This window comes from Lissotriton helveticus, chromosome 6, assembly GCF_964261635.1.
Source record: "Lissotriton helveticus chromosome 6, aLisHel1.1, whole genome shotgun sequence".
NCBI classification, from domain to species: Eukaryota; Metazoa; Chordata; class Amphibia; order Caudata; family Salamandridae; genus Lissotriton; species Lissotriton helveticus.
This window is the reverse complement of record NC_136067.1, coordinates 1396946029-1396968657: the sequence shown is the minus strand read 5'-3', so window position 1 is coordinate 1396968657 and position 22629 is coordinate 1396946029. Positions and strand designations below refer to the sequence as shown.

General features: G+C 49.1%; 1 protein-coding gene across 3 annotated transcripts in view; it reads right to left on the bottom strand.

The window, feature by feature from the left end:
- SCAF8 (SR-related CTD associated factor 8) overlaps positions 1 to 22629 on the bottom strand; it is a 1826711-nt gene that overhangs the window by 1583138 nt on the left and 220944 nt on the right. For all 3 annotated transcript variants that reach the window (XR_013596231.1, XR_013596230.1, XM_078649179.1), the window contains exon 5: positions 7157 to 7307. Coding sequence is in view for 1 of the 3 variants with exons in the window: in XM_078649179.1 (XP_078505305.1) it covers positions 7157 to 7307 (151 nt within the window). In the remaining 2 variants the exon portion in view is untranslated. The remainder of the gene's footprint in view (positions 1 to 7156; positions 7308 to 22629) is intronic.

Below are 22629 nucleotides of genomic sequence, written 5' to 3'. Positions count from 1 at the left end.
CTATGGCGGATAAGTGTATCCGAATGGAAGCATATGCCAGCTTGCATTTATAAAGATGGAGCAAATAACAGATGATGTTGTGGGTGGATGCATCTAGCGGGTTGATGTGTTCTGTACAGTAAATGACAAACCGCTTCCACTTTGCGGCATAGCAAGCTCTGGTGGTGGGCCTTCTTGCCTCCCGTATGATATCCATGCAGTCAGGAGGCAAGTTAAGGTAGCCAAATTCTAAGACTTTAGGAGCCAGATCGCCAGGTTGAGCTGTTGCGGGTCTGGGTGCTGAATGTCGCCATGGCTCTGCGTCAAAAGTCTGGGCGTGAGGTGCAGCCTTTGATGCGGTACCACGGAGAGTTCTAGAAACGTGGTGTACCATGGTTGGCGTGCCCACGCTGGAGCAACCAGGATGAGTGTCATCGAGTGTTGCTTTAGCTTTCGTGCCACCAGCGGTATGAGAGGTGCTGGGGGAAAAGCGTACGCAAATCTGCCTGACCAGTTCATCCATATCGCATTGCCCTGCGACTGTGGGTGAGGGAACCTGGCGGCAAAGTGTTGGCATTTGGCGTTTTCCCTTGTGGCAAACAGGTCTATCTCTGGATGACCCCACTGCTGGAAGTACGGGTGGAGTACTGATGGATGCATCTCCCACTCGTGCATTTGGTGGCTGTGCCTGCTGAGCAGGTCCGCCATCTGATTGTCCTTGCCTGGGAGGTGTTCCGCCATGAGGAAGATGTTCCTCTGAATGGCCCACTCCCACATGCTCTGAGCCAGATGAGACAACTGTGGAGAGTGTGTACCTCCCTGCTTCTGAATGTAGTACATGGCTGTCATGTTGTCCGTCCGGATCAACACGACCTTGTTGAACAGCCGTACTTTGAATGCTTTCATCGCCATGAAGATTGCCATCAGTTCTAGGTAGTTGATGTGCATCTTCTTTTGCTGCGTTGTCCATAGTCCCTGCACCGTGTAGTGGAGTACATGAGCTCCCCAACCCTGGAGAGATGCGTCCGTGGTTAGGATGATCTGCGGCACAGGCTCCTGGAACGGTCGGCCCTTGCAAAGGTTGTGTGTATTCCACCAATGCAGAGAGTTGTATGCCCGACCGGTCACCAACACTAGGTCTTTTAACTGTCCGTGAGCCTGAGTTCACTGACGTGCTAAGCACTCCTGAAGCGGACGCATATGTAGCCTCGCGTGCGGGACTATGAAGATGCAGGAGGCCATCATGCCATCAACTGCATGAACACTCTCGCTGGAAGCGAGTGTTGCGGTCTGAACTTCTGGATGAGCGACTGAATGCTGTCGATCCTCACAGAATTTGGTTGAGCCGTAGCTGACAGAGTATCTATTGTCGCGCCCAGATACTGCCGCAGATGGGCCGGCTGAAGGTGCCATTTGGGATAATTTAGGGAGAACCCCAGACTGTGAAGAAGGTGAATGGTGTGGGACATGTTGGCGGCGCACAGCCGGGCCGACTTTGCTTGGACAAGCCAGTCGTCCAGGTAAGGGTAGACATGTACGTTTTGTCTTCTGAGGTGCGCAGCCACTGTCGCCAGGCATTTTGTGAAGACCCTGGGCGCCTTGGTCACCCCGAAAGGTAGGACCTTGAACTGATAATGCCGACCCTGAATGGTGAATCTGAGGTATTTTCGGTGTGATGGATGCAGTGGAATGTGAAAATATGCATCCTTGAGATCCAAGGTTGCGAGGAAGTCTCCCTGGTTGAGCAACGGAAGAACTTGCTGCAGCGTCAGCATATGAAAGTGTTCTGAGAGAATATACTGGTTTAGGGGTCTGAGGTCCAATATGGGTCTGAGGGACCAGTCCTTTTTGGGGATTAAGAAGTACAGGGAATACACTCCCGTGCCTTCTTCCTCCACCGGCACGAGCTCGATTGCCCCTTTTTGCAGCATGACAAGTACCTCCTGCTGCAATAAGTGCAAATGCTCTGTGGACATAGGACGGTGTTTTGGTGGCATGTTGGGTGGAGTGGATGTTAACTCCAGACAATAACCGAACTGGATAGTTTCCTGACCCACCTGTCTGTGGTGATGGATTTCCAGACTGGCAGGAACTGCTGCAGTCTCCCCCCCCCCCCCCCCCCCCCCCGACAGGTGTGGTATGGTCGGGGGCAGCGGCAGGGCGTCACTGTTTGTTGGTGGCAGAGGAACGGGAGTTGGTATTTCCACGGCCTCTGCCCTTGGCACTGTTGCCCCGATAGCCGCCTCTACTCTGCTTGGTGTAAGAGGACTGCGCCCCGCCCTTAGTATATTGCGTTTGCTGGGACATCTGGCCTCTGGAAACACCTCTATTGCCTGAGCGACGAAAAGTACTGCCCCTAAACTGTTGGGACTGGAGAGCTCTTATGGACTTTGCAGTCTCGGTATCCTTCTTAATTTTTTCCAGAGTGGTATCCACCTCAGGACCAAATAACCTATCAGGGTTTACCGGCTGATTGAGGATGGTGGTCTGTATCTCTGGCTTGAAACCGGAGATCCTGAGCCATGCCTGACGTCTCAACATCACACTGGTGTTAACGGCCCTGGCAGCGGTGTCCGCCACATCCAGTGCACATTTAATAGAAGCGTTGGAGATGAGCTTCCCTTCCTGAATGAGCATCTCAGTCGCCTATTTATACTGATCTGGTAGATGTTGTAACCGGGTCTCTAGTGTGTCATAGTGCGCCCTGTCATATTTGGCCAAGAGTGCCTGAGTGTTTGAGATACGCCAGATATTGGCTGCTTGAGCCGCCACCCTCTTCCCTGATGCCTCCAGCACTTTAGATTCCTTGTCAGGGGGAGGAGCATCACCAGTGGTTTCAATTCAATTAGAGCATTAAATGCCGCAGAATCCTCAGTAGGAGAGGGTTTGATATTGTACACCTGAGTGTCCGGGGCAGTTTGCGGATCCCCTGGGTCCCCTGCATCTGCCCAAGAGTCCTGGTGATCCTCAGGATCAGTGTTGGCAGGAAAGTTATACTCCTCGTCATCACCTTCCCCAGCCTCCACATCTGAATAAGTGGGTGAGGGTGTAGCAACTCTTGGAGTCCGTGGAGCAAGTGGCTCAATCAGAACCGGGGAATCTGTAGAAGGCTTCTTGCGTTTCAAGGGAATCGTGTAGGACTCCAAAGGTTGTGTTGCCGTGATCTTTCTCTTGTAGAGGGTAAGTTTACCGGGGTCGGCGTCGATAAAGTGTTCCGACTGCTCCTCCATTAAGTGTTGTCGATGCTTTAAGCCTCCAAGCTGCGGAGAAGGCGCAGACCCTGCAGACCCTTGCACGGGCGCTGCGGCGACCGACCTTGGTGCGAAGGCCTTCGGTGCAACTTTCGGCGGCAACGTAAACAGGATTGGCATCGAAAACTTAGGCGTTCTGGCAGCCTGCTTCAGTGTTGTGGCATCCTTCGGATCGACCGCGGAAGCCTTGTTCCTGATGCGTTGCAGTGAGTCCGACACCTGCTTCGTAAAGGAAGCGGACGGTTTCGTAGACCCGACAGACGTCCTCGGTCCACCAGTGTGTGAAGACTCGAGCGTTGATGTCTTGGTCTTGTCCGGTCGAGGTACAGGATCAGCCCTCTTAGGTGCGCCGTGTCCTCCTTCCGCGTCGACGGCCTTCGGCGCCGACGACTTCGGCTCGGCGGCCTTGACTCCTGGGTTTGGGGCCCCAGTCTTCGGCTCGACAGCCTTGATCGATTTTGGATCGGCGCCCTTGACCGACTTCGACGCCTTTGTTCGACTTCACCGGGTCGACAGCCTTCTTCGGCTGCCCCGACGTATCGGAAGACGAGGGGGCGGCTAGAGGGACAGACGTCTTCTGTTTCGACGGCGTCTCCATCACTTTCGTTTTCATCGACACCGAAGGTTTCACTTTCGGTTTCGTTTTGACTAGTGGCGGCTCCGCTGAAGTGCCCGTATCCTGTTATACCTCACTTCGCCTCGGAAGTCACTAGTAGTACTATTCGATGTCTTGACTTCCTTCGGTAAGAATTCTGGCCTTGTGGTCAATTGGTCTAAGTCCTGTGTGTACGTTCTCTGCCGAAGTTCAAAGCGCCAGGATGCCCTCTGGGTGATAGGTTGCGCTTTATAAGTACACAAATAATAATAATAATAATTCTCTCGGGAGACTCTCCTATCTTGCCGCGTGGGTGCCCAATACAGGTGGTGCACGCGGGTTTCAAATACTTGGGGGTGTTTATCACCTTAGATCCTGTGGTTCGCTATGAACGTAACCTGCTGCCCCCGCTTCAGCGCTTGCGATCTGATGTTGTGGCATGGCGTAAACTTCCTCTGTCCCCGCTTGGACGTGCGGCTTTATTTAAGATGATGTCTCTGCCCCGATTTTTGTATGCCCTTTAGAATACTTGAGATACCATCCCGGCCAGCTACTTTCGGGAGATTGAAAGCTTACAGCGACACCTGTAATGGTGTGGACGGTCTCGTATAGCACTCGCCAAGTTGACACTTCCTTGGTACGACGGTGGAATCGCTCTCCCGGATATTAAGCGCTACTACTGGGCCTCCCAACTGGGGGCGATTAATCACGGCACGTACGATCCCACGTCGAACCCCGCGTTTGAAATGGATAAATGGTTGCTGCCTGGTGGTGACTACAACAGGGCGCTTTATGCAAAATCCGCAGGGAAACCGCTCACTGGCCCTACTAAAATAGCGGTGCAAGTCTGGCATCGTGCGAACGATGCCATGGGATGGAAGAAGAGACTTACACGCGCCACTCCACTTTATGCTTCCGCGAGGCTGGGCTCCCTATGGAAGACGAAAGGCTTTGATAGATGGGACGTGATTGGCATATGCAGGGTGAATGATGTGTGGACTAAGTGTAGGATCAAAACCTTCGACGAGTTGAGATTGGAGTATGACCTGAGTGACAGGGAGTTTTTTAGATATGCTCAGATTCGACATGCGCTGATGGCGGTTTTCCTTCCGGGTACTATTGTCCCGGAGGCGTCACCGCTTGAGGACCGGGTCCTGGATGGGCACGTTCCAGACAGTACGATTTCGCTTATTTATAAGAAGTTGATAAACGACAGGACCGACCTTTTACAGCGCCTCAGGGAAGCTTGGACTGGCGATGGTTTGGAGTTAGATAATGAGGACTGGCAGCAAGCCATATCCTCGCCGAAGGAGGTTGCAATTCCGGCCCGCCTTAGGTTTGTGCAGCTTAAGATTCTCCACAGGATCTATGTTACCAGTCCGCGCTTGGTCAGTATGGGTTATGCTTCGGATGGGCTGTGCAGGCGTGGATGCGGCCTTCCGGGCACTTTTCTTCACATACTCTGGGAGTGCCCGGCGGTTGTTAGTTTCTGGAATGGAGTGCATGCAGTAATGGAAGAGGTCACGGGTGTTGTGTTGTTGCCTGAAGCCAGACGATGCTGGTTGAATGTGTGGGAACCGAATTACTATGATTTGTCCCAGACTCAGTAGGTGACCCTAGGCAATATTTATTTATTTATAAAGTTTTATATAGATCGCTAAGAGGGATATCGCCCAGTTGTGGGGCTCTCAGAGGCCACCCACAGTTCTGGCGTGGAAGGAGAACATGGACTGGTGTATGTTCAGGGAGAAAACGGTGTATGTGGCCCGTGGCAAGCCCCGCAAGTGGAGTAAGATGTGGGGTCAATAGAACTCCTACCGGGGAGACATATGTACGCCCCCCTTTACACAATTGGTGGCGGACCCTCCCACCCCTTGACCCGACATTCCTGCTATCATGTTGCTTTGATTGTCTCTGAACTCGCTGTATCCCTCAATCCTCCCATCCTGCAATGTCAGTAATTGTATTATGATCGCATGCTTTCCTCCCCGCAGGACGCTTCGCCATTCGATTGCTTGTATTGCCTTGATTATTTCTTTTTTTTGTTTACGTTGTTAAAAGTTTCAATAAAAAGAAATACAAAAAAAAAAACACGTAGCAAGACCTACATATGTTCCTCATGATCCATTTAACAAACGTATCCAAAAAAGGGTATCAAGATGGGATTGTCAAGGACAAGCATTTACAACGCACTAGGTCTCGCATTTTCAAGATTTTGACCTATTGGTATTGTAATGACAATACCTTTTATTGCTGCAGGTTTTTTAAACACAAATAAAAGGCAGCCATTTACAATGCCGAATGCTCAAAATCTCGCAAATGCAAGACCTATTGCATTGCAAATGCTTGTAGCATTTGAGCTCATAAATCTATATGAAGACACAATAGATATCTCGTTGGTATCTCCAAACGGCAAAAGCTGAAGAAAGTCATATGTACTGTTAGACAGCTTTATATAGTGCTCAATTTTCCAATCAGTATGGTCTTGCAGTGATAACAGGATGCAGTATGTTTTAGTCCAAATTTGGGGCATTTCATCATTGGCCGAAATCTGGTTTGCAAACTCGCAAACAGCAGACGAAAGTGAAGATGACTGGTGTGATTTGCGACCTAACTATAACTGGAGAGCTATATAAATGTTCTTCTCCGCTACTGACACATTAGACTACTGACACGTATTCATCACTTTCGTTGGAACCCCATTCAGCTGCCACTACCAGAACTATGGGATCTAAACTAGAGTATGGAAACACCATGCTGAATGATGCTTCCATAGCAATGTTTGTAACCTTCAAATAGTTCAAAAGTAAGTTGTGCTTAACATACCATAGGAGGCTATTTCTTCATCATTAAAGAAAACGTGCCAATAGGCATTTACTGCCAGGATCAACATTAGGGCATTTCATATTAGTTCATAAATCAATGCAGAGTACCGTACATCTAATCAGTCGGCAGAAAGTCTACAGTCCACCATGGCCCTTGTGCTTACTCAATAAACTAGCTGTGGTTCTTCCCAGGACAAAGAGAGACTGCTAAGTAGGTCCCTCTACTGATGCTCAAGCTAGTGCTTTGTTGAACTTTTTTCTCCACAAGCTCTCAATCTATGATGTTCAGAAACACGTGTAATGCTAAGTTTGCTGCGTAGTTGCCTACTGTGTTATGATGTGCTTCACAAGTGCACAATTTTGACACACCAGCCAGATAACTTGGCCCACTAGATCAGCAACATAGGTAAATAAATTATATACGTTTCCCCAACATATTAAGACCATACCAACTCCAGATCACGACAAAAATACACGAAACAAAGGTAAAGAAAATATTTTCTTACCTGATGAGCTGCCGACATTTGATGCTGAACTTGGAAAAATAGGGGCAATCGGAGGAACGATTCCGGAAGCCATATCCAGTAACGGCTGAATTATATCACTTTTGAAGACATTATTCTTCTGCCACAAATTGAGTACTCTAACAATTTTACTCTATAAATGAGAAAATAGTAATACAAATTAAATTATTTTATAGTGGACATCTGATTAAGCCCTCCACCCAATGAATTTGACATACAGTGCCACTCTAAGGAATTTAGCCATTAAAAGCTCAATCCAATTACAAATTTCTTGACCTTAACTAAAACCAAGAAGAGAAGTTCATTACCTTAAGCACCTAAACCCAAGCATCAGGAAGGTGCATAAATACCTACATTTTATATAGTATGCAAGCATGCAGATGATCAAAGTGTGTTATATGCTACTTATGACCTGTTCAGGGTGGGGCGAAGCCATGACTCAAGGTAACGCTTCAAGAGTTTAACTTCATATAAACTGAAAATGAAACGGTTACCTACTTGTACGCCTGATTATGCATTATAAGAATCATCACAGAAATAACGAAAGTTAGAATAATTCTCAGCTCCGTGCATATACAACAGGACACATTTTATATGAAGGCTACCTTAAACCAATGAGCTGAGGCGCTCACCTGGGAATCACCTGTGTGCCTGTGTAGTACTTTGATCTGTGAACTTGGGCAGCATTTCCGCAACCCCAGATGACGTTTCTCTGCTCTCTACTGATGAAAGGTCAAACCGAGAAACACATATCTCGAGAGAACAGCACTACCTGCACCAACTTAAACTACAGCAACTTTGAAGTAAGCAGACTGCATTTACCAGAATACAATGGGGTGAACCGTGCTGGGACGAGAGGCAGTGTGTTCCCTCCCCCTAGTGTTTAAAGGCTCCATTGAGTCAACAAGCTTACCTGGGTTGCACCTGTGTGCCCGTTTAGTGGCACTGTGACCTGAGAAGACTTGTGCAGCATTTCAGCAACCCCAGATGACTTTGCTCTGCTCTCTACTACTTCTGCTCTCTACTGATGGAGGGCTAAACCCAGAAACACTCGTCTAGAGATAACATCACTATCTGCACCAACTTAGGTGAAAAACGACAGCACCTCTGAAGTAAGAGTACTGCATTTACCTGAAAGCAATGGGGTGAACTGTGCTGGGATGAGAGGCAGTGTGCTCCGCTCCCCCATTGCACTTTACGAAAGCCTATTAAAGAACATTAAACTTATGTCATAGGAACAAACCTCCTCAAACACTGCAGGGGGGTGTGGCCAACCATTATTGCCGTGTGGACATGATACACCTAAGCTCTGCCAAGTACTCTGCAGACACTGATGTAACTGTGTAGGAAGCTGGCTCTGTATATACTGTACCAAAGTGAGGTATAGTGTGCACAGAGTCCAGTGGAGCCCCAAAAGTAGGCAGAGGTAAAGTTAGTTAGCACCTCACTCTCTATTTGTGGTAATGTGGTCAAGCAGTAAGGCAGTTTTAGAGGACAGTGTTAAGCATTTGTTGTGCACAGTCAGCAAATGAATTCACACACTCAAAGACTGAACTTCAGACCAATTGTTTTTGTATAAACATATTCTTTTAGTTATTTTATTTTCTAGAATCAAGCAAGCCTGGCACAGGTAAGCAATAAAAACTTTACGTAAGTAATACAATTGAAATACAGTTTAAATGATAATTGTATATGCACTTTGGATTGATTTACAGTATGGATGTAGAGAAATGCAATACTTAGTAAATGCAGTACATAGACTTGAAAAGGCTTTTTAGTAAAATAGCAGGTAAGTAACTCAAACGCCACACTTCGAAACTTTTCACAGACAAACAGTCAATGTTATCCTATGAAGGAAAATGGTGTTATCGGTTTTGAGGTAAGTATTTGGTAGTGGGAGTTGAGGTTCTGGGGTTAGACTCGGGGGTCCCCCAGGGTCAAGGATGCACTCTTGTTACAACCTCAGCTGCACTAGGGCGGCCGGGTACTGATGCCCAATGGTATCCAATGGGGGATAGGGGGCATCGGTTGGTGGCTGCTGACTAGCAGGCCACTTGGTTGTGGGAGCAAAGCTCCTGGACTTAAGCTCTGGGCAAATGGGGAAATAAAGTAGCACCAAAGGTGCACCCTCAGCTGCACTAGGGCGACCGGGTGCAGGGTGCGGTTTCAACGTGGGGCATCCTGTTTTCAATAGGGAACCTCCGGTTTGCAAAGGCACTGCAGGCTTGGGGACGAAGGTCTTCTGGGTGCGACCACCACTCGAGAGGTACGTTGGGAAGTTAGGCGTTGGTTAGGCACCTTCGGTTTGGGCACACAAGGCCATAGGGCATCGGGTGCAGGGGTGCCTTTTGGGGTTGGATCTTCTTACCAGTTCCTAATCGCGGTTATGGGGGCCTTCTGGATTTAGACTGCAAGCGTCTGCTGGAGGCTTGAGGCAGGTCAAGGGTTGCCGGATCTCGGGTCAGGGTCACCGGGGTGACCTCCACGTGGCGTTTGCCCACTCGAGCTCTGGACATGGACGGCGGGTGAAGAGTGGTACGGATTTGCGGTTTCCAGCCAAGGCCAGAGGTTGCAGATGAACAAATCCGGTGTTCATGGGAGACAAAGTCTTTGTTGTTGAAGGCAGGCAGGTCCTCCGGGGATTTAGAGTTTGCTGGCTGCAGGACAAACCGGGATTTTGCAGGAGCATGTTCGAGGGGGAGACAGGCCAGTAGGGCTGGGGCCAAGTCAGTGGGGGTCTTCCTCTTGTTAGCTGCTGCACGGCTGATCAGTCCTTCTACTTGTGGTTTCTTCTGGTCTGAAGAAGCAAGGTTCAGGGGTGCCCCTAAATTCTAGATTTAGGGGCGTTACAGGTAAGTAGGAGGCAAGTACCAATGGGTCCCTTCCCTGGGGTGGGTACACCCCCTATTATGCCATCTTCCAGTGGGAGGGGGGCATGCGCCTGTCCCTGGTTGGCTGAGTCCCCCCCTCTTCAAGATGACGTGGACTGAGAGTTGTGCCTCCCCCACCTGAGGGGTGGAGTTGGAAGAGGTGGGCACCTCTCTCTTTCTCACTTTTTTCCCCGCTGGTTCTCCCGCCTAAAGTGGGGGTCAGAACCAGTGGAGACCAGTTGCTGAGAGCAGCAAGTGGCCTGGGGAAGCTCACAAAGGCGGCAAGTCTTTGAAGCTTCCCCTTCTTGAACCCTGCCCATCCTGGTGGAGGAGGCTTGGCACCTTGTCCCAGGATGTGCATTGTTTCAGGCCCCAGAGAGCAGCAAGCTCTCGGCCCAGGGGTCCAGAAACATGTCTTGTGGTGGCAGCTGACAGCAGCCACTCAGCCTGGACACTAGTGGTAGGTTAGTTTTCAGGGGACATCTATAAGATTCTCTCGTTGTTTATTTGGCATTAAATCCCACAATGGCATTGTGGGTTTAATGTGTTGAGAAGTTTGATACCAAACTCCTCAGTTTTCAGTGTAGACATTATGTTGCTGTGGTGTTTGTAATGACAGACTCACAGCACCATTTACTCTTAATGGCAGCACTGCACTTTTAATGTCTAAGAATGGACGTGGGGGTTCAGCTGAAGGTTTCGGTTTGACAGTGTGAGGCGCTCACACAGTGCAACAAGTATCAGTGATGATGGGAGATTTGGGAAAAAAGGTAACGCGGTGCAAACAGTATAGAGGGAAACCTTAAAGCCTCTCTAAGGTGAACAGGCACAGAGATGCCTGGACACTTGAAACAGAAAACACAGGTACTGTGCACACGTCAGATCAAAGCAATAATGGTAATATGGTAGTTTTTGAGACAATGAGACATGTAAATATCATTGATTACATGAAGACAGTTCGTATTGTTGAATATTGGTCTTTATTTCTTTTTTCTTTATTCAAAAAAACGCCAGCCGACACGTGTTTCATCACAGGTGAGAGACTGACTCATCAGGGCTGTAATTGCGTGATCGATATCAAGTATATGGAACGGAGGTCAACCAAGGTGTGCTGGGTAAAGGTCCGCCGTGCATTCGGGTGCGAATGCTATAGGCTCGGAATGGTGGTGGTGCTCCTGGCCGTGGTGTGTCGAATGATAATCTCGAGGAACAACCAACGCTTATTAAGGCACTAAAATAATGAGAAAGTCTCTCTGAAGCAAGGGTACTTAGAGCAAATACCAGAGCGCTTCCTTCTATGTCTATTATGACTTTCAACTGGATTCAACTTTATTGATGTTGCTCATGTCAACCCGATTGAGGAATAGGACATACTGCCGACGAGCCCGTCACCAGTCAAGAAACAGGTAGCTGTAACTAGTGTAATGTCTCTTACTCCGCTTAATCAGCAGGATCTTTTTGGTTGTGTCAGTAACAATAAAATATTATATTATGAAAAAGCGAGCCCGCCATTCCATTAGCTTGTATTGACTAGGGTAATTATAAGGAGAGATATTGGTACCATTGAACCATCCACCCCTCAAACAAGAAAAGGACCAGCACAGGGACTATATAATTGTCATTTTTTAGTGAAAGTAAGTTAGTTCACGCAGTAGCGAAAAGTATAGAACAGAGGCCCTGAAGAAAGCCGTGGGACCTTTTCCCTGCTGGCTGAAACATGTTGGCCCATATGCAGCTATTAGTTTAAACTGCTTTTTTGCACTGTTCTTGTTTTTAGTTAGGGAGAGGTCAATATTCATTAAAATGATCTTTTTGCCCTCTACCCTATTTTAAGCCACCACTTGTTATTCTTCTTTTGGTACTGCACTGCACATGTTCCCACCAATATCATATTCTCACGGCCGTTAAGTGATTGTGGGTCTGACCCGGCTTACTTTGGGAATGGAATCAGTCTCAATGATCAAGAGACATACCATCCCATTTTTGGACGACCAAGTGAGAAAAATGATCATGACTAGACTTTGATGGGAATCCAATGTCTTTTATGAGTCTCACCAACAATCACTTGTGGTTCTGTAGTTTTTGAACACTGTTGTTCCTTTAACTTCAAAGACTAGATAGGATTTTGCGTCCTAACTCACCTAGGATGGAGTATTAGTCTGTTTTGAGTTCCCTTGAGCTCTTTTCTGGACCCCCAGGTTTTCTGGTTATAAATATTAGTCTGTTAGGGGATACTACCTGGGCAGGTCCTTAAATATCCCTTAGACCCTTCCCTTCCCTGTATTTTTTAACTGCCTTATAGGTCAGTCCGACCCTGAAATGGAGTCACTGCGGAGCAGCACAGCATCACCAGACGGTGCATGGGACCACTACAGTAAAAGCTTTCCAGATCCAGTCTGGCGCCTGGGCTTATTCTCAAGAGGAAGAATCTGCAGTTAGAAGTAGCCATCAAATATGACTGGTATGGGCCATGTCTTTGTAGTTCATCGCTAGTAGAAAACTCAATATTTTGAACTTGGCACAACCACCTGAGCAAGTCTTCATTCCTTGCTCTGTTCACCCACTTTCCTCCACTCACTGTCAGAAGGAAAATGGATATTTCAGAATAAAATCCTTAGTCTACCTCCTGGAATGATGATAAATAAATTGCAACCGAATATTGTACTTCTTAAGGACTATTCTTTCTGAAAACACGTAACTCTCAGAGCTCAGTGGCAAGATGCTTTGATCACCAGAACAAAAACCTAATGGACAAAAATGGAGAAGGTAGTTGAGGAAGTGCTAATGCATACAGGGCATTAAACAAAAGAGCACTGCATTAAAAATACTATTGCATTCAAACTGAAATGGGTATAATCTTTAGCTTGGTCTGGCTGTCAATAAGTCAAAAGTCACAAGCTGCAGGCTGGAGGAAACACTATCTGAAGATTCAAGTTCTAGGAGGTAGCCTCTCTGGCTAACAGCTAATCTGTCAAACTATTTCTGAGTCATCAAAAGTGGAAGCAGGAACTAAGTGCAACAGCCCTGTTGCTGTGCAACAGAGAAAACAATTCCTTGTCAATTTAACATAACCAACAGGCCAGGGAGAAATTATTTAAAGCCCATTCAGCTCTCAGTTCGGGGTGATAGGCTTTTCTCTCTAGGATTGATGTCTAAGCAGGCCCAAACGCCCATCCCAGCCAAACACTGAAGCATGCACTGTCACAGGAAAAAGGCACAATGAACTCATCAATAGAAATCCTTATTAAATTCCCTAGTGGGAGTAAGCAAGTTCCTAGAACACCAGAAATGGCTTGCATTATAGCTCCAACTTTTGACACCAACATGGTCAGATCTCGTGCCCATGCACAAGTAGCTCATCCAATCCAGGTTTTTAACTTTGTATTGTAGTACTCGTAAAGCTTATTTATTAACGAGACTCCATGCTACCGTCACCAGAATGCAAATTGTGTGCAAGTGAATTATTAGTTGAAGTGGATGGCAGTCCTCTTAAAGCAATAATGGCACTATTCCTTACTAGGTCCAGTTAAAATTGATCAATTTAAACCTGAGCTCAACTCTTGGTAACTGTAGTACAGAAATAGAAAGGCTTAACGTGTAAAGCATTTTTCAGCACCAATTCAGTTTAAAAGTAAAACCACAGTCAAAATCTAACTCAAGGGGGCGTGGCCAACCATCATGGCCAGGCAGACGTGAAACCGCCCGGCTCCGCTCCGAGCCCAAGGAATCTGAATGCCCCAGCGCACGAGACACCGTAAAAACCACGCACACAGATGTGCTACGGGGCGCTGCATCCGGAGGATGCTATGACGGTCTGCAGGGCACCAAAATACCACCTTTCAGTGCTTAAATCTGACAAGTCCACCCCGCGGACAGAGAACCAAGATGACGGCGGCCCTCGCCGGCAGCTGAGAGGGAACCCAACGCTATCTTTCCAAGGCTGCATGAGCAGCCGAATGCACACTGCGGGACCCTATGCACGACTCCCCACACCCCGGAGACAGGAGCAGCTGATGCACGAGAGGAAAGGAGGCGGGGTCCGGACCCGGCGGAGGAGGTAGGGGACATCCTGACCTATGAGACTGAGTGCGGGGAGTCCGCCGCACTGCCCAAAACCCCGGTGGGAGCACGCAGAAGAAATGCGTTACTTACCTGTAACTGCAGTTATCCAGTATTAGTGTCTTTCATAGATTCACATGCCTGAATCATTCCCCGTCGTCGAGACGGGAGCCTCCGGTATATAAAAAAGTAATGTCCTAGAGACATACATAGAAAAGAATAGGCCTAAGGGTCTCACCTTAGTAGCCTATCCACGTCCTTTTGCAGGAAGGACCAAACAGAGCAGGGCTCAAGGGTCCCACCTTGGTGGCCTATCTGTGTCCTTTTGTAAAAAGGACCAAATAAAGAAAAACAGCCAATCAGCTACTACCTCCTTCTAGAACCTTCCTGCCAGGAGCCCAAGTCTCTCAGATATTCGTACGCACCAAGCTAGTTAGGCGTAAACCCATTAGAGAGAAAGGTGAGCCCTGCCAGGGGAGGCGGGAGGGTGCATGTGAATCTATGAAAGACACTAATACTGGATAACTGCAGTTACAGGTAAGTAACGCATTTCTTATCCAGTATTTGGGTGTCTTTCATAGATTCACATGCCTGAATCAGAGTAGCGAGCAATACATTATGCACATTCTGTATGTAACATCAGGTATGAGTATGTAGATACTACATATCACGTGACTATAAAGCACAAAATGCAACGGCATATAAATACAGTAAGAGAATGTGCATACCAGTAAAGGATGGAGGGATGTAGGAGGGCTCACCTCACTGGAATAGATGGTGAAGCACTGCTCGGCCCACTGCTGCATCCTTCATGAGCTCAGTATCCAGGCAGTAGTGCCTGGTGAAGGTGTGCGGGGACTTCCAGGTCGCCGCTCTGCAGATGTCCAGTATCGGCACTCCAGCGAACAGCGCCGCAGACGTGGACATGGCTCTCGTCGAATGAGCTTTGACTCGTGAGTCTAAAGGCCGTCCGGCCTTGTCGTGACAAAACGTGATCGCAAAAGAGATCCATCGTGAGATACTCTGCTTTGACAGGGGCATGCCTAGCCGTGGTCTATAAAGGCAACAAAGAGTTGGGATGACTTCCGGAAGTGTTGTGTCTTATCGATGTAGAATTTAAGACATCTCTTTAGATCTAGAGAATGTAGAGTTCTTTCGGCTGCAGTGGTAGGATTTGGAAAGAACGATCTAAGCACCACTGGTTCGTTAAGGTGGAAGTCCGAGGGGACTTTTGGAATGAAGCGAGGGTTAGTCCGCAGAATGACTCTGTCCTCCCTGAATTGTAGAAAAGGATCCTGGATGGATAGAGCCTGCAATTCGCTGACCCTTCTGGCAGAGGTTAGCGCCAGGAGGAGGGCCGTTTTCCAAGAGAGGAACTTGATCTCTGCCTTATGGATGGGTTCAAAGGGATGCTTCATTAGTTGATGAAGAACCACATTGAGGTGCCACGATGGAGGAATTGGTAGTGGTCGTGGAAAGGACCTGAATAGGCCTTTTAGGAATTGTTTGATGAGTCTGTCCGCCCACAGAGATGGGCCCGTAGTCGTCCTTGTGAACCTTGAAATCGCTGCTAGATGCACTTTGATGGATGCATGTGCAAGGCCTGATTGCGCAAGATGCAATAAGTATGGCAGCAGCTGCTGTGGAGTGGCATGGAAGGGGAGCAAGCCATGATCCACACACCAGGAACAGAACCGCTTCCATTTTAGTGAGTAGGTTTTGTTAGTGCTGTCAGCTCTAGCTTTCGCAAGGACATCTCTGCACTCCTGCGGGATGTTCAGGTGGCTGAATTCGCGGTATTCAGGAGCCAGGCTGACAACTTCAGAGAGCTCAGGTTCGGGTGGAGGACCTGCCCTTGGGACATCGTGATCAGGGCCGGAAACTGCTGCAGGCGAAGAGGGGGCCGGGCAGAGAGGCGATGAAGCTCCGTGAACCAGTGCTGCCTCGGCCAGGATGGAGCAATCAGGATCAGAGTGCAGGGTTCTGATTTCATCTTCCTGAGAACCCTGGGTATCAGTGGGAATGGCGGAAAGGCGTACGCAAATACGTTGCGCCATGCGATGGAAAATGCATTCCCGAGGGTTCCTGAGTGGTGATGCCTGCTTGCGAAGCTTGGGCATTTGGCGTTCTCCCTGGTGGCAAAGAGGTCTATTTTCGGGGTGCCCCACTCGAAGATACGGTCCAGCACCTCCATGTCCAGTTCCCATTCGTGAGAAGGAGATCTCTCCCTGCTCAGTGCGTCCGCCAAGACGTTGTCCTTGCCCGGGACGTACTCCGCTTTCAACGTCATTCCATGTTCCAGAAGCCAGTTCCAGATTCTTTGCGATTCTCGAGATAACGAGATCGAACGCGTCCCCCCCTGTTTGTTCAGGTAGTGCATCGTCGTGGTGTTGTCCGTCCTGACGAGCACTGGGGAGTTTCGAATGCGTGGTACAAACGCCTGTAGAGCCAGGAAGACCGCTCTTAACTCCAACAGATTGATATGGAGCTTGGTTTCCTGTGTCGTCCATTTGCCGTTGATCTGGAGTTCCTGGAGGACTGCTCCCCAACCTTCCAGGGACGCGTCCGTAGTTATTACGTGTGGTTCTGCTGGGAGCAGGAACGGCAGACCCTTTGACAGATGGTTGAGTGATGTCCACCATTGTAAGTGGTTGATAATAAGTCGAGTGACTCGTATGCGGTCCTCGAAAGAACCTGTGGCTTGTGTCCATTGCTTTGTCAGTTCCTCTTGGAGTGGACGCATTTTTAGGCGGCAGTGGGGAAGGAGCAGTATGCATGAAGACATCATGCCGAGGAGGGACTTGAACGTGCGGACCGGAAGAGTCTTCCGCGAAGCCACTGCCTTGGCCAAGGAGATGAGTTTGACCTTTCTCTCCTGAGAGGGGAAAGCTTTGACACGCTCCGTGTCCAGAGTCGCTCCAAGGAACGTGATGACCTTGGTGGGTTCCAGAGTCGACTTGTCGGTGTTGAGGGTCAGTCCCAGGCGGTGGAAAATTTCCAGACAGGCGCTGGAGGACGAGGCTGCGGCGGCCGCTGTTGGTGCCTTTACCAACCAGTCGTCCAGGTATGGAAACACCTGGTGGCCTTGCTGACGAAGGAATGCTGCCACGGGTGATAGGCATTTGGTAAATATCCTCGGGGCAGATTTGAGTCCAAATGGAAGGACACGAAATTGGTAGTGTTGTCCTGCCACCGCAAACCTGAGTAACTTCCTGTGCCCTTTGAGAATAGGTATATGGTAGTAGGCGTCCTGAAGGTCTAAGGACGTCATGTAGTCCCCTTCCTCCAGAAGACCAAGGATTTCTTGCAGAGTCACCATACGGAACGATTGTTTCTTTAGGAACACGTTGAGTGCCCCGAGGTCCAGGATTGGCCGCCACTTTTCCTTTTTGGTGGATTAGGAAGAAGTGAGAGTAGAAACCTTGTCCCTTGCGGGCCCGTGGAACTCTCTCTATCGCTCCCTTCTGTAGCATGGAAGCTATTTCCTAAAGAAGTAATCGTAGGTGCCTGTGTGATCGTTGGCAAGGTGGTGTCGTTGGGGGAGTTGAGGTGAATTCTAGGGAATGTCCAAATCGAATGAGTTGGAGTACCCACCGATCCGTTGTTATAGTTAGCCAATTTTTTAGGAAGTACGACAGCTTTCCTCCAAGTCGTAAAGAATGTAGAGGTGGAGGGGCTAGCCGGAGAGACAAGTCATTGTCTGTTGCCAGCAGGTCGTTTTTGGCCCTTTCCTCGGTAATTGGATTTGCCGTAGGAAGACTGGCGTCCCTGTTGTGGTTGTCGCTGTTGAAATTGCGGCTTGACTGTGAATATGAGTAGGAAGACCGATTTTGATAGAAACCTTTGTACGCAGGTTGGCCTCTTCCCCTGGTGCCACGAAAGGACTGGGTCCGGAATTGTAGAGTACCCAGAGCCTTGGCGGTGTCCGTGTCCTTTTTAATGGTGGTGAGGGCCGCGTCGATCTGTTCACCAAAGAGGTGCTGGCCATCGTAAGGCATATCTAATATCCTGGCTTGCACCTCCTGGCGGAAAGCGGTGGCCTTGAGCCAACCCTGTCGTCTCAGGACTGCAGCCCCTGCCAGTTGCCGGAAACCAGTCATGGCGGCATCAATGGCACAGTCGATGAGCTCTGAAGCAGAGGTCTGGCCTTCTAAGAGAAGTGAATGTGCTTCCTCTCTGAGATCTTCCGGCAGATTCGAAAGATAGGGCACAATGTCCGCCCAGAGTTGGCGGTTGTAACGGCCCAGTAGTGCAATTGAATTAGCCACTTTCACCATCATGGCCGACGTGGTAGTGAAGCGTTTGCCAACGGCATCCAGTTTCCTGCCCTCCTTGTCAGGTGGCGTAGACAGAGGCGAGGCTGGATTTCGTTAGTTCTTCTGCGCCGCTTGAGTCACCACGGAATCTGCTTTGGGGTGACCTGTCAGGCATGCTGGTGCCGATGAGGTGGCCTTGTATTTTTTATCAAGCCTGGGCACTACCACCTGTATAGAAGCAGGAGTTTGCATGAGTTGTTTGCCCTGCTTCCATATAAAGTCAATGATTGGGATTGACCTTGTGGACTTCTTAGTGGGCTCCTTGAAATCGTAAAGGAAGCATTCAGTTTCCTGAGTTTCCATGGACATATGGAACCTCTTGGCAGCCCGCTCAATGATGTTGTGGAATCCACCGATGTCTGCGGGTGGAGACTCCGAGGTCTGTGGATCCGGAGAGGCTGGAGAATGTGCCACATAGTCCTGGTCTGCATCCGGGTCCGACTGGTCGTCATCGACTTCACCTTCCTCCTGTTCCCTCTCCTCTTCGTCAGATGAGGGAGCGTCCTGAATTGGTACCTGTGTCTTTCCAATGACCAGGGGAGCTGGCCTATGGCGAGATGAAGGAGCTGGCGCCTGTGCAGCTGGAAGTGCGGGCGCAGAGGGTTTCTCTGGGAACCTTTCCTTATAATCCTTAATGAGGAATTGTAGGTCCGAGACGATGGATGCGGGGAGACACACCATAGGAGTAACCTGTGTCTGGGTTGGAGGTTGGACCGGTTGTTGTACAAGGTCTTCCTCCTCTTCCGGCTCCTCGTCTGTGGTTTGGCACTTCAGTACCAGGTCTGATGGACTAGTAGCTTGCGTAAAGGAGTCCTCGTCTGACTCCTGACCTTGCAATAGACAGACCGGAAGTAGTTGTTGTACCCTACCGGGCGACGTCTGAGATGGCATAATAGGCCGTTTAGTAATTTTGACCGTGACATGGCTCACTTGCGGTGGAAAGGCATCCATGGCGTGTGAGAAGAGTGCAGACTCCTTCCATGGTCCTGTAGACGTCGACGCTGGAGTCGACGGCGTCGTGGCAGGTAATTTCGCCGACGGCAATTTATTCGTCGTCGACGGTGGTTGCGACTGTGAGAAGTTGGCCTGATATGCAGTGCTCACTATTCTAGTGATCACTATGTATCATTCCAAACAACCCTTATTGATGATTGATTGTAAGTCAACCTGATTGACCAGCTATCCTAGTAGCATGGACACGAGCAGTCTTTAGGCTAAACTCTAGAGGGCGTGTTAAGCCAGCTGTTTTACCATCACATTTACCCCTTGAACACCAAGTGAAAGGACACCACACAAGTTGTAATGAAAATAAACTATATTTATTTATAACAAGACTACCCTGAACTCTTTATGAGTCAGGGAGCTAAGCACATAACAAAACTCTTAAAGAAATACTGAAAGTCGCACAATTTACACAAATGCCCGAGGGGCACGAAAAACCATATACACAAGAAGTGGAATGCGAAATTACTAGCAGGTAAGTACTACTCTCATAGACTTTAGAAACGCTAGGCCTACAATGCTGAACCCTCAGATTAGAAGCAGGAGGCCTAGGGACGTCGTGTGCAGAGTGGGAACTCTCACGCGTAATGCGGGAACAAGTCTATGGATACTAGCAAATGCAAAAGTTAGTGTTCTCGGGTGAACCCGACTAGGTAGGTCAAAAACGAAAGTGGTTCTAGACACTTAGAGAGTTGGTCTACGCTGGAGCACCGGGGTACTCGGTTTACCTAGTTGGACGTAGAGTTGGGATCTGATCGCCTGCAGACGGACGCCGACCGGACCCCACGATTGAAACACGTTTAAAATAAAATTACCAGTTATCCTACACGTCCACGTACTACTGATAAGAGGACGGCAATCATCGGCCAACACCGTGAAGCCGACAGACCCCACGCATGATACCGCGTTGACACACAACTAAGTGCTAGTGCGACGACGTACTACTAACAATGGGACGGCAACCGTCGGCGTTCGCTCTGTAGCTCCTAGACCCCCTCTACGATACTTCGTTGACGCACCTCTCAGATTGCTTATGTAACCAGAGCCGCCAACAGACCCCTACCCATAGAACTACCAGATCGATCCATCAGGTTATTTATTCATCAGCTACTTAATACCTACAGCGTGTAGTCTCTTGTCCAATAAGAGCACCCACACAGTGGTCATTTTCTACTCCATAGCTTAAACATCAGAGGCCACTCCCAAATGTGAAAACTGAAGTGCAGAACACAGATTAACGATACACTGCACAGCTTAAATCGTCAAGATAGACCATCCTCCATCCTGTACAACTAATTCAACTCCACCTATGTGAGAACCAACACCAATCACATGTTCAGGTCCACTTGGATATCTACATGGCTCCCTGATGAAGGCCTCCAGCCGAAACGCGCGTAGTTGATACATTCAGCCATGTTTTAATGTATAAATATCTCTACAATTAGCCTTTGTATAGATCCCAACTCTAGCTACACCATTATGAAAACTGTATAGGATCTGACAATATTAGTCTGTATATGTAGACAATAAGTCACATATATAATGAAGGAATGCACATAATAATTATGTATATTCAAATGACAACTGTGCTTTTTATTATAATGAAAATTCAATAAAATAATTTTGTATCATGCTTTCTGTCTTACTATAGTCTGTGCTGTCACTAGTCCGTCTATGTCCATGGTTTCTAAACACTAGTTCCTAATTTCTTTCTTTCAAATATTGTATTTATCCCGTATTAGGAACTCTAGTCGGGGATACCCCCTCTTTCTTACATACTCGGTTTACCTAGCCCAGGGGCTGCGGCTGCATAGGGTTCAAGTGTCGTCGGGTTTCTTCGTTGACGAACCAGGAGCCTGAAGTGGAAGGTACTGGCAGGCGACCAGTGAAGATGTTCTGGGTTGATCCAAGGACTGGATCAGTTGAAGAAGAGTACCTGTAAGCAGAGGGGACCAAGTTCTGAATCACTACCCAGTGATTAGGTGGGCACCAGGATGGCACCGGACGAGGTCACTCAGCCAGGTGAAGAGGTGACACTGGATTCTGCTGCTGCACGGACCAGGGCGCTGATGTCGACCAGGCTGGAGGTCTGCGAGCTGTCCCACGTCGGATGTCTGCTGCTGGCGAGGCTGGATCCGTTGAAGGAGGCAACAAGCCTTGGCTAAGGCAAGCCCACGTGGAGACACAAAATGGCGTCTAGGGTGGACCAGGAGGGTCCGAGGAAGTTCCCCTTCAAGAGGAGACAAGAGCCAGTCTAGAGGAGCTAAATCAGCGGTGAAACAAACGTAGGTCGTCGTCTGGAGGGTCACTAGCCAACGGGGAAGTGACCGGACAACGTGGCAAGCAGCGCAGAGGCAAAAGGGCCCCACGCAGATCTGGAGGACGCTGGGGGGCTGGACTTCGGTGCTCGTGCTGCTTGGGGTTGGGGCTTCTCTTACCCCAGTGCACACACTCGAGGGTCCCTCGGTGGTCGTGCTAGGTCAATGTCGTGCTGGTTCTGATGGTCGCCGGGTCCGCTGGTCTCGTCGCACCCACGCTTCTCAGCTGTGCTGTAGAGGTAGGTTGAGGTCAGAGAGGGCAGGGAGTCCGGGTCTCGTCGAGCTGGGCAGTCATGATCCGAAGGAGAGGCTGGCAGCAAACCGCAAGATACTTAGTTGGTGCCTGCTGCTGCAGGGTGACTACTCCTTAGTCACAAGGGAGAAATCTTGAGAAGAGTCTTGAGTTCCTTTCGTGGAAAGTAGTTTCAGGATTCAAAGATGATCTGATTTGGAAGGGGGCCTGCTCCTACCTTTATCCTGCAAAAGGGGGCTGGCACGCGACTAAGTCCTGCCCTATGGGTGGGACTAGGAGGGGGGTGGTTACACCCCTCTCCCCAGCCGGACTTTCCCCAGCTCAGGGGCTGGTGTGCCCCTGGAACTGGTTCAAACCGGCATATGCACAGTGAGCACCGGGGTGCCACTTGCAGTCACCTTCCTCTATAGCCCTGCCTACCTGGGATACACAAAATCCTGTCTGGGACGGTGCTGGCACCGCCCCTGGCAGGAAACCCTTTGTCCTTGCCTCCCGCGCTGGAAGGACTCCCAGCAGCAGGAGGGCAGACTTGTGTCTCGGTGGCAGCATCCATCTTGTGGAGCTGAGGCTATGTTCGACTTTAACCGGGGTTACAGGTTACCAACATGTCTTCTCCCTCTAGAGGGGTGGAATGCTA